Source organism: Solanum lycopersicum, chromosome 2 (genome assembly GCF_036512215.1).
Source record: "Solanum lycopersicum chromosome 2, SLM_r2.1".
NCBI classification, from domain to species: Eukaryota; Viridiplantae; Streptophyta; class Magnoliopsida; order Solanales; family Solanaceae; genus Solanum; species Solanum lycopersicum.
This window is the reverse complement of record NC_090801.1, coordinates 53,979,908-53,992,199: the sequence shown is the minus strand read 5'-3', so window position 1 is coordinate 53,992,199 and position 12,292 is coordinate 53,979,908. Positions and strand designations below refer to the sequence as shown.

General features: G+C 30.5%; 1 protein-coding gene across 3 annotated transcripts; it reads left to right on the top strand.

Moving 5' to 3' along the window:
- Positions 1-6,514: 6,514 nt before the first annotated feature.
- On the top strand, positions 6,515-11,750 carry LOC101259400 (uncharacterized). Of its 3 annotated transcripts, none has more exons than XM_069293471.1 (7): positions 6,567-6,651; positions 6,918-6,958; positions 7,825-8,116; positions 8,224-8,329; positions 8,436-8,568; positions 8,675-8,869; positions 9,711-10,265. In XM_069293471.1, exons 5-7 carry the CDS (start codon positions 8,506-8,508, stop codon positions 9,972-9,974), a joined length of 522 nt encoding a protein of 173 aa, XP_069149572.1. In that variant the 5' UTR covers positions 6,567-6,651; positions 6,918-6,958; positions 7,825-8,116; positions 8,224-8,329; positions 8,436-8,505; the 3' UTR covers positions 9,975-10,265. The 3 variants fall into 3 exon arrangements, with proteins under 3 accessions (XP_025885060.2, XP_069149572.1, XP_069149573.1); XM_069293472.1 differs by having other exon boundaries at positions 6,580-6,651; positions 6,928-6,958; XM_026029275.2 differs by lacking the exon at positions 6,918-6,958 and having other exon boundaries at positions 6,515-6,651; positions 9,711-11,750.
- The last annotated feature ends 542 nt before the right edge of the window (positions 11,751-12,292 follow it).

Here is a 12,292-nt window from a genome sequence, read left to right as displayed (position 1 = left end):
GAGAGAGAGAGAGAGAATTGAATCAACCTCACCACTTATTAGTAATCTTTCTCTAGTTGTTGTGGATGAATGCTCTCTATTCATTGTGTGATTTGGAGATGGGAGTGGTGTGAGGATTTTGTGAAGTGCTTAGTGTGTAGTGTGAGTGGAGTGCATGTATGTGCGTGTCTTGGTGAAAATATCGTAGGTAAGAAAAAAAGTTTATCACGAAATGAATAAAATAGAATTATTGGTAATTGATAAGGAACTATTGGCTCTATTTGGATTTTATATTTTTATAACAAGTAAGAGAAAATGGTCAAATGCCTTAACGTATTAGTCAATTTTCAATTACACATCAATATTTTAAGGGGGTTCTATTATCCCCTGAATTTTTTATTTTTAATATCTTTTAAATCTTAAACGCTGAGATGTCCAAGAAGGTGAATACATCTACGCGCGTGAAGATGTATCTACGACGTGTTTTCTGTGTTTTTGAATCTACGTGTAAGTCCAAATCAGTCTAAAATAAGTCTTCCGATTACAACTTGCATTTCTAAGCCCTTTTTCTCCCACAAATCTTTCATCTTCTTCCTTTCTTCTGCCATTTTAAAAGCTTGAAGCTTGGGAACAATTTCAAAGCTTCAATGATAACTTTTATTTCAAAATCTTGAACCTTTAGGATTTCTAATCTTCTCTAATTTTTTTCGCTATTAGATTCAAGGTTCTAATTTATTTTCCTCACTAATAAATATAAAATTGCAAGGTCAACTAGATCTAGGTATGGAGCTTGAAATTTCTTCTCCACATCAATGTCCAAAAGTAAGTTATTTCCCTCTTCAATTCATAAATATAAAACTACACGTACGTACACTCATTCTTTTCATCTTCCTCCAGCAAGCAGAATCATGAAACATTTTTCTCCCTCACCATTACAGTTGACCTTCAAGATTTAGTAAATATCGATTTTCAAGATCTAATTTTTCATTCAAAAATTGATTTTATTTATTTTTAAAAAATTACAACACATGTTACATAGCATTATTAAAATTATCAGGTGCAGAACAATTAATCTTGAAGAAGAAGAAGAAAGGTTGATACTCCATTCAATAGTAAACATGTGGTCATGTTTGGAATTGAGAATTTAACCTAATTAAAAAAAATAAGTTAAAAGAAGTGGGTCTATTGTATCTGTATCTAAAATAAATAAGAAAATAAAATTAAATAAAGTGGGCCCACCTAGCGCGTGTATTCAAACATATGTATATATCTGGGAATGGCAAAAGTTGAGCATTTAAGGGTTACAAAATATCATAAATAAAAAGTTAAGGAGGATAATAAGACTCTCGTAAAATTTAAGTGTGTAGCTGAGAATTGACTGATAGATTAAGAGGTCATTTGGCCATTTTCTTTAATAAGTAATAATAAAATATTATCAAAATATTAAATATAAAAAAAATCAAAGTACATAATTTTTGTAACTTTTTTTTTTCTCTTGAAAATAAAAAAATAGAATCATCTAAAAAGATTATATATTTTTTATGATTTTCGGAGAGGAAAACTGAGAGTGGAATGAGTGTATGTATATGTGCAAGTCATGAGTGTCGACAAAAGTTTGTTACGAAATTAATAAAGGACTAAAGATTATTGACTTTCTATAAATTTTATCATTTTATAATAAATAATAAAACGTAACTAAATATTAGATATAAGAAATTCAAAGAACATATTAATTTTTTTGTACTTCTTTTTTTCTTGAAAATTCAAAACAAAACAGTGTTATCTAGAAATGACTATATAAAGTTTTTGTGGTCTTTGGAGAGGAAAAATGTGAGTTTTTGTGGTCTTTGGAGAGGAAAAATGTGAGCGGAGTGAGTGTATGTATGTATGTGTATGTGTATGTGCAAGTGAGTGTTTTGTTGAGAATATTGTTGGTTAGACAAAAGTTTATCAAAAAAGATTATTGATTCTCTCTAGATTTTTTTTTATACTAATAAAATACTGACTACATATTAGATATAAGAAAGTTAAAAGAATACATTAGTAGAAAACATGTCGGTAGCAATAATTATTTAGCAATAATTAAATATGTATTGCAATAGACATTCATTTGTAACGATTATAACTTTTGCAATAGAAAATTGGACCTAATGAAAAACTTTGAGAATTAAATCGTTGCATTAGTACTGCAACCGTTGCCATAGTATCTTTATATTGCAACAGTTCGTACAAACTAATCGCCTTAGGTACTCTATGACAACAGTTTCTCAATTATTTTTCTTCACTCATTTCACTACAGCCGCCAAAAGAGTTTTTTTTAAAAAAATAATTGTAAATTTTAAAATAAAAGAACCTAATTTTTAATTCAAACCATTAAAAATTAGATTGACCATGAAACTCATGAGCAAACTAAAGGCTTCAGTACTTTCTACTTTTTGGCCTAATTTTGTGAACTTGAATGAATGTCAATTCTTGAACATTCTAGGATTATTTTTATGTTTAGGCTTAATTTTTGTGAACATCAATGTATGTTAACTGTTGAATTGTAAATCAAGATCATGTGTACTTATCTTTAATATATGGTGTGACTAGTTGAACTACATATTGGTTTAATATTTTCTATCATTATATTATAGTTTACCATTTAAAATGTTTATTGCAAAAGCTTAATAACATTGTTACAATAGTTTAGAAGAACCGTTGTAATAGAGTAGACCGAGTTGTATAATAAAGTTGTTGCTATAGGTCTTTTGCAACAGTTCGCAACTGTTGCAGCAATCATAGAAAAGTGTCGTCCTAGATTAAAGAATAATTATTGTTATAGATAGTGTGTTGCAACAGTTTATAACTATTGCTATAAAACCGTTACTATAGAAACAGATTTATATGCAACACACCGATTTCCGTTGCCATAATGTAATTATAATACTTTTTGAGTTTATGGCAATGATTATTCTTATATTGCAATAGACCTAATTTCTAGTCGTGATATATTTTTCGTAAAAGAATTTTCCTTGAATAGAAAATAAAAATATTATCTAAAAATAATAATTATTCTTTTTGTGGTTTTTGGAGAGGAAAATTGAGTGAAGTGAGTAGATATATGTGTGTAAGATGAGTGTCTTGGTGAGAATATTGAAAATAAGAGAAGGTTGTCATACAATGGGTAAGAGGAAATCTTTGTCAAGTGGCAAAAAATCATCGACTCTATCTTGATTTTATCTTTTAAAAGTAATATAAAAAAATGAAACTTATTTGTCGATCTTATTTGTGCTTATTTTCTCAATAATTATTATTTAGATATATTAAACATTATAATAATGTGGTCCAATTATTCTTTAGTTGTTTCAAATAGGTGATATTTATTACTGTTAATTAGAATGTCATATAAATTGCTAAAAACTAAATTATAAGACTAATAATAATACTTGCTCGCAATTAAGAAACATATTTAAGAAAATATAATATTTATTTAGACTACATAAAAAAACTATATATATAAATCAATTTGTATCACATGGTGGAAGCCATATACAACTTTTATACGCAAGTATACCCACCCTTTTTCACCTTTAAATAGGAGGATCCTTCGTGAAATCATCACCATAGCTCTTCCCTTTTAAATTTTTTTTAATTAATAATAAGGTTAGATTTTCCTTTTTAATGAATTAAAAAATATTTTGCATTATATTATTCAGTTTTGGTTTTTGATTTTTGGTTTTGAAGAAGTGTAACCGAATCCGAATCAAAATAAATTTGGTTTGATTTTTCTTTTTTTGGTTTGAATTTTTTCAATTTGGTTAATTGGTTATGTCAATAATTAGAAACATAACAAACTTATATTTGCAATTTGAAAAAATAATATATATATATATATATATATATATATATATATATATATATATATCACAAGTAGAACGTAAATACAATACTTAAAATTATATCGATTATAAATGTCCAAACATAAGAAAATAAACACACACACGCACGCACACACATACACATGCACACACACGCACGCACGCGCACCCACACACACAAACACGCGCACGCAAACACACACACAAAATTATAAATCCAAAATCAAATCAAGAATCCAAAAAATCAATCCAAATAAAAATTTCATTTGATTTGATTTGATTTTTCGATTTAATCCAAATAATACAAATCCATGTTCTAGGATAGAATATTACTATCAAATATTGAGAAAAAATCAAAATGATCCTTAATGTATAAATTGAAATATAAATTGTTTTAGTCCTTCATATATACTTATACTACTTAATAAATATATAGTTCTTATATTAGCTAAAATATGATATTTTGTTTTTTAACAATTAACCCTCAATATATTAGAGATTATTTTGATCATTTTCTCATAAAAATTCTAAAATAGCGAGTTATGGGCCTCAAGCATTTTTTCTACAACAACTTTTCATTTTACATATTTAGTCCATCTCAATATATATATTTATTATTTAATTTACAATCTTTTAATGATACTAGATAAGTACTGTCCGTGCAAAATACGATTCCAATATTTAAAAAAACTATTAAGTATAATTTAGCAATAATTAGTTCCTTATAAATCATCATGATCTAAAATTATAATTTGCAAATAACAATAAATTCTTTAAGAGAGAATACATATGGATTTGCTCAACACATTAGTAATGTATAATTCCATATGTATGTGCTGATTTTAAACAATCTTGTAACATGTACACTTAAATGAATAAGCATTGCTCCCTTGTAGACATTATTTTGAGGAAGAAAATATCTTCAAGAAAATATATAACATGAAATCATTGATAAATGAAAGAGGACTCATTATTAACTCTATGTAGATTTTATCTTTTCATAACAACTAATAATAAAATACTAACTAAATATTTAATATAAGAAAATCAAAGAACATATCTTTTGTAATTATTTTTTCTTGAAAATCCAAAACAAAAATGTTATCGAAAATAAGTATATCTTTTTTGTGGTTTTTGGAGAGGAAAAAAAGAGAGCGGCTGAGTGTGTGTCATACTGTCTTGGACACTCAAACTCTTGATGAGTGGTATCTACCTTCACCTTATTCTGCTCTGCTTAGCCTCTCGGACACCCAAACTCTTGATGAGCGGTATCTACCTTCACCTTATTCTGCTCTCCTTAGCCTCTCGCTTGAGTGTAAGTGCATTTAGATAATTACAGTTAGTAGCTTCTTCAGCAATTCAATCACTAGAGTGAAGGGATGTAATAGGCAGAAAGGAGTGCAAGTCATGAGTGTTTTAGTGAGAATATTATAAATTAGACAAAAGTTTGTCACGAAATGAATAAAATGAAATTTTTGACAAGTGACAAAAGATTATTCGCTCTCTGTAGATTTTATCTTTTTATAATAATTATTGATAAAATACTAACAAAATATTAGATATAAGAAAGTCGAAGATCATATTTTTTGTAAATATTTTTCTTTGAAAATGAAACAAAAATATTATCAAAAAATAATTATATTTTTTTTTATTGTATTGTGATTTTGGAGAGGAAAAAAGTGAGTGCAGTGAGTGTGTGCATGTGTGCAAGGTGAGTGTCTTGGTGAAGATACCGTAGATAAGATTAAAAAAATTGTTTCGAAATAAATAAGATAAAACCTTTATTGAATGATAAAAGATCATTCACCGTCTTTTGATTTTATCTTTTTAAAATAATAAAATACTAAATATATATTAATATAAAAAATTCTGATTTATTTATCGATATAATTTTGTGTCTTACCATTTCTCTATAATTATTATTTAGTTATTTTAGACATTGTTGAACTTGTTAAATATGCGATTAAAAAAAATTTATCAGAGGTTTCATCCCAAATCAGTAAAGGGCATATATACTTTAATTTTTGAATGACATATAAATAAATATCTCCAAAATATAGTAAAGAGTTTACATACCATTTATAATTGTTTTGAGGTATATTTATCCTTTTTTCCTATATAAATACTTTGATAGCCTCTCGACTATCTAACCTTTCATTCATCTCTATTCACTTTTAATATTTCTCAAGCACTACTATCATTATCTCGTTTTTGTACCTTCTACTACTATTTGTTCCATACACATTTGCGATATTATTTCAAATGAATTTAAATTATATTATATTCATTTTTTTTATTTTCATAAATTTTAATCTGTAAAAACGGGTTAATATATACAAATGACTAGATTGTATATATTTATACATTTTATCAGTTTATTTTTGATTTTAGAAGTATTTTGAGGTGTTATGGATCTCTTCCTTGTCACCTATATTTGAGTATGAGTGCAAGGTGAGGGTCTTCGTAAATATATTATAGGTTAAATAAATGTTTGTGAAGAAATGAATAAGATTATTGACCCTCTCTAGATTTTTTTTTTAAAATAATAATTAGTAATAAAATACTAACTAATTATTAAATACATAAATACTGGAGAACAGATTTTACCTTACATGAAAAAGGGAATCGGATAAATACCTCTCAATTTTGATTTATTATTTAACTTTATCCTCGTCTTAAAATAAATTTTATATATATATATAAGGTAAAATCTGTTCTCCAGTATTTATGTATTTGAATTCTTTGCTCAGCGCTATGTATTAGTACAACTCTTCTCCTCATTTGTCAGTTCAGCTTTAGCGGATCACTTCTGGTATGGTCCTAATGTCGCCTCTACTGTTGTTTTGATTTAGTAATTATTTACTTTTCTACAGTTGCATCTGCAATTTCGAATTTTTGAAGACTCTCAGCATTGCGTTTCCTTTAATTTTTGTTTTTGATCTCCATTAAAGGATTCACTTGTGTTTTCAAATGGCTGTAAAATAATTTTTTTTTGTTCTTCAGTTGAAATGTGTGTTTTGCATATTTTTGAAGTAATTTTTGCCTATTGTTGTTCATTCTTCTGATTTTGAGTGCTAGATCCTTGCAGAAAATATCTGACGTTGAAGTATTTTTCACCAGTAAGTATGTGCCATTATTACTTATAATACTGGAATTCGGTATAGTTATTAGTGTTTCAATGGTGATTCAAGTTGCTAGTTATGCTAAATAATGGAGAGAAGAAAGATATTAGGCTAAAAAGTGTATTGGTTTCGGGGATCATTTGGGATGAGTTAGGGTTTGGCTCTTAATGAGGCGTTTCTGTTGCCTTTTCCTTTAATAAACTTATCGTCATCTGTTTACTGCAAATTGTAACTGATTAAGCTCTTGTTTTTATATTGAATATATGCTACATTTTAGATAAGGTGATTATGCATATGCCACATGTGTTGTCCTTCATTTACTGATGGATTACTTGCAAAAGTTATGCTGGAAAGTGGGATTGAAGTTATATTATTCAGGAATTGAATTCTTCATCAACGAGTATTAGATCATTTCCTCATTTTTCCCACTTAGGGCTACATATATGATAAGATTTCTATTGATATATACCTGGGTGAATTTTTCCTGTTTCATTTACTCGATAAGGTTAGTCACACTTGTTCGTTTGACTTTAGCTTGGATGAATTAGTATGGCATGTGTCGTATAAAATAAGTACTTAACTGTAGTGTTTCAAGTAAGACGGCAGCATATGATACTTATGCGCCAGCTACTACTGGACAACGTGAAATATGGGTACTATAGCATTCATGTTTGCCCATCTGTGAGAAACAGGATATAGTTTGTAAGCAATATTTGTCCCAGATCTCTTCCATAGTAATCTTAAATCTCGAAATCTGTTTAATACATCATTGTGCCCTCTTCTATGCTAAAAATCATGACTTGCTTAACTGGATGGTGACTTGAGTCTTGCTTAAACTCTTCCCCCTCTTATGGTCTTGCCAGATGCTTACTTCCTGCAAAAATGTCAGTGGAAGCACCTAGAGATCTCAAAACATTGCCAAAAGCTGGGAAGCTCACTAATATCTCCAGAAATGGGAATACTTCCGAGACACAGGTTGAGAATATTGATGAATATCATGAAGAAAAGGAAAGAGAAAATCCCATCTTACTAGTAGAACCTATCCATAATGAAGATTGCAAGGTAAATTCTGGGGTGGAGGTGGGAACTTCAGAAGTAGAATACATTGAATCTGAGAATTTGGAGGATGTGGAAGACGTAGATATGAGCCTGAAGGTATTATAATCTGGAGATTTCATATCGTTTCTCTGTTGTTTTGGGTTGCTTATATCAGTTGAATAAGTCTATTCTCAATGTTTTGTATATATCCTACCATTTTATAGACAATGTTGGCGGGCTGGAATCCAAGGTCTGGATTTTGGTGTGTGAGGCACTCAATGATGTGCGGAGGTTGTGCAAGTTTCACAGAGAAGCAACGCTTGATATTTTGTGAGTCTTATTTTTAAATTCAGATATATCCATTGGTTTCAACAGATCTATGTTATGTGTTCTCTGTTTCCTGGTTGTACTAATTTTGTATACTTTACATAAGCAGGGTAAATGTAATCTCGCTTGTTGTGAAATCCTTGAAGAGTCCTAGAAGTGCTGTATGTAAGACTGCTATCATGACTTCAGCTGACATTTTCAAAGCATACTGTGACAGCGTTGTTGACTTAATAGATCCACTGGTAAGCTTAGATTTTAACTGACCTTGAACTGCATGCACATGCAATTTAGTTTTCTGAGCCATTATTTTAAATCCTTGTGCTTATAAAGTGACTCTCATGTGCTTAGCTTGTTCAACTTCTGCTTAAATCTTCACAAGACAAGCGATTTTTTTGTGAGGCAGCTGAGAAAGCTCTGATATCCATGACGACATGGGTTTCTCCAGTTCTATTGTTAGCTAAGCTGCAACCTTATCTTAAAAACAAAAATCCTCGAATTCGAGCTAAGGCTTCAATGTGCATTTCTCGAAGTGCACCACATCTGGTTAGAGTTCTGAACTACCAACTTCTTTCTGATATTCATTTTGACTGATGACTGATGAAGCTTCAGCTACAAGTTTGATAATTAATACGTGATTCATTTTGCAACCTTTTCGTTCATTTATCTGCTAACTGAGATCTTATCATACTTAGTTTTATAGACCACATCTATATCCTAGAATGAGCTAGAGAAAGAAATTTATTTTAAAAGTATTTAATACTGTATTATTAACATAATATTGTCAGTGATCTTAATCTACTAAAACTATTTAAACATATCCAAAGGAGTTTAATGCCGGCGTGACCATCATATTTTGATGATTATCTCTGCATTATTTAAAATGAAGTTCTACCAAAATCTTAATAAAGTATCAGAAGTCACAGTAAAACTGTGGAACTTTAAAGTACTCCCTTTGTCCCTAATTATTTGGCTACTTTAGAATTGGCACACCTTTTAGGAAAACAACGATTGATATAATGAGTTTACCATTTTATCCCTATTAATTATGAAGTGGATCAATTAAAAATTGTAGATTTTTCAAGAAGTTCTATCTTTTTCAACGGAATTAATTGAGGGTATAATTAGGTTTAAAAAAATTGTCCCTTGATTTGTTAAAATTGACAAGTAAAAAGGAACAAGTAAAAGATGAAATTGGATAAGTAATTAGGGACTGAGGGAGTATTTACTTTGTCATGCATGATCATAGTACTTGCAAAACAAATAAAAGAGGAATAAAATGTTTGTCCTGATTCAAGTTTTGAATAGACAAAGTCTTATGGCCATTTACATCCTTGATGTTCAGTAGTATATGAGATTGTCTCTAATGGACTTGCACGATTGGCAGGGATCTGATGGAATCAAAGCATATGGGATTGAAAAGCTGATCCAACTCGCCGCATCTCAGCTCAGTGACAAACTCCCTGAATCAAGGGAGGCTGCTCGTGATCAATTGTTAGATCTGCAAAATGTCTACGAGAAAACACTTGATATGATGCCAATAGACGTGAGTGAAAACCCCCAAATAAATTCCTGGGAGCATTTCTGTCAATCGAAGCTCTCGCCTTTAAGTGCTCTAGCTGTTCTTCGTGTGACAAATGTCGCCCGGTAGTATCTTGTTTTGGTTCGTGTAGTTTATGCAAAGTATCGAGTTCTAGTGAGCATGTCTTGTCTTTATTCTATATATACCTGTAAATACCATCAAAGGCGTGAGGTGCTTGAAGGCACAGTTAAATCATGTACTGTAGCTATAAAAACCTACAGTGTCATGATTACACGGTTTATAGTGATAATCCACTGGCGGATGCATCTACCAAATATAGTTGTAATTTTGGTAACTTCTGTTTGTTTGCCATATCAATGACGAACAATTCATCGTATCAAATTCGACGAGATTTGTTTCGTTGTGGCCAAGGGTGTTAGCTACCAGTTTGTTCCACATCTGCTGCTCAATTTGATTGGCTGGTGAGTCATCAGATGCACTTTGATTTTCTCTTTTCATGTAAAAAATCTTCTGCTTGTTGCAAGACCTTTCGTTGTCCACTGTGGGTTGGTCAACTTCTTTAGGTGTAAAACTACAAATAGGTATGTTCAGAGAACAATCTCTTTTCGAAAAAAGCTAATTGGCCTAACCCATTACATTTCTATAAAGACGTTGAATGTAGGCTTCCTTGGTCTTTTACTTTCCAAAATAAATGACCTAATTTGGAGAAATGATAGCAATATGATAAATAGATAAGTTTCTGCTGTCTGCGCCTTTATGAATACTTTAATGTTGTACAACAACTACTATGTTTGTATGTTCTCCACCAACTCCACAAGTGCTATAAACTTAAACCCCACGAAACATGTGCCTCCAGTTTATGCCCATCTGAAGTAGGCCTGTTCTCCATAAAACCAGAACCATACATTCTACTACTTGCAATCTTTTAAGTATATTCATACTCCATTTCTCTTCAACCCGAGGAAATAACCTCTTGATACTGCTCATGATCTTGACATAATTGTTGTTTCACTGATGGAGCAAAAGTTGAGATGAACAACTATGTGTTAGGATGATAATAGCGATATCAATGATATTGCTCTTTGTTGGGATCGGAGTTCTGATCCTGATTCACATCTGTATCGTTGGGAGAGCATACAGACGAGGAATTGGAACTACTAACATAGTAGAAAGAGGCAGCTTAGCTAGCAACAGCATGTCCCATGAGGATATAGAAAAGCTTCCTTCCTATGCCTTTCAGTCCAAAGATCCAATGGAATGTGCTGTTTGTTTGGATAATCTCAAAGTAGGTGAAAAGTGCAGGTTGTTGCCCCTTTGCAATCACAGTTTTCATGCTGAATGCATAGACTTATGGCTCTTGAAAACATCCATTTGTCCAATATGCAGATCTACTGCTGATTTTCTAAAAGGTGGATCGATATCTGGTGGAGAAAGTAGCCGATACAGTGAAAGTGGAAGGCAGGAATTAAACGCGGAAACTGCCGAATTAGCAATGATATTGGTACCAGAGAGTGACACTCCTATCAACAGCTTAAGCTTTGAGACGAGAACAAGTCAGAGTTAGGCTCAAGACAGTGAGCAATTGAGTGGAATTGGTCAAATAGATGACCAAATTACTAGTGAAGTTAATGTGAACATTAATGAGAATTCTACTGAGTTGAGAGTACTTCCCCAAACTATAGAAAGTATAAATTTGGTCCATGAAGAAATACAGCAATAAAGAAACACCCAAACAGCTCAATTAAGCTAATTAATTAGCTGATCAGAGTTGACAATCATTATATAGGTATGTTGCTTAATTTACCAAGAAAATATTTCTTTGAATGTAAAACTAATATAAATATATTCTTCTCTTTTTATTTATATAAAAAGGTTTGTTGTTAATTGTTTGCAATCGAGGCACCATATACATGTACTTCTGTAGAGGAAATTTTCTTTTTCTTTTCTCAAAGATAATTCATTTTCTTTTGGTGTTTGATGATTTAAACCCATAACCTAGCTAGCTAATTACAATTTTAGTAAAGGGTGTCAAATGGGCAGGTTGGGTTGAAATTTGAGAAATTAAAATGGGTTGAGACAGAAATCGAATTGGATCTTAATCTGTCTAAGTTTACTTTTGGCTCAAATAGCTAAAAAAGGGGATGGGTTTTGATCCAATTAATCTCAATAATTTTAACATAGTGATAATTAACTTTTATAATCACAATTCGAATTTCCGCTCAAGATCTTTTTTTTTAAAAGTAACAAATTGATATAATAAATCCTAAAAATGTTAAATAAATATTAATTCATACCTTTAATGAACATATCTTAGTAAAATTGGGCCAATTAAGGATTCTCTTAAATGGGTTAGACCTGAATTGGTTGAAATTAGGGAAAATTATACATAATAGCAAACATTTAAATTAAAATAAATCTTATAGCTA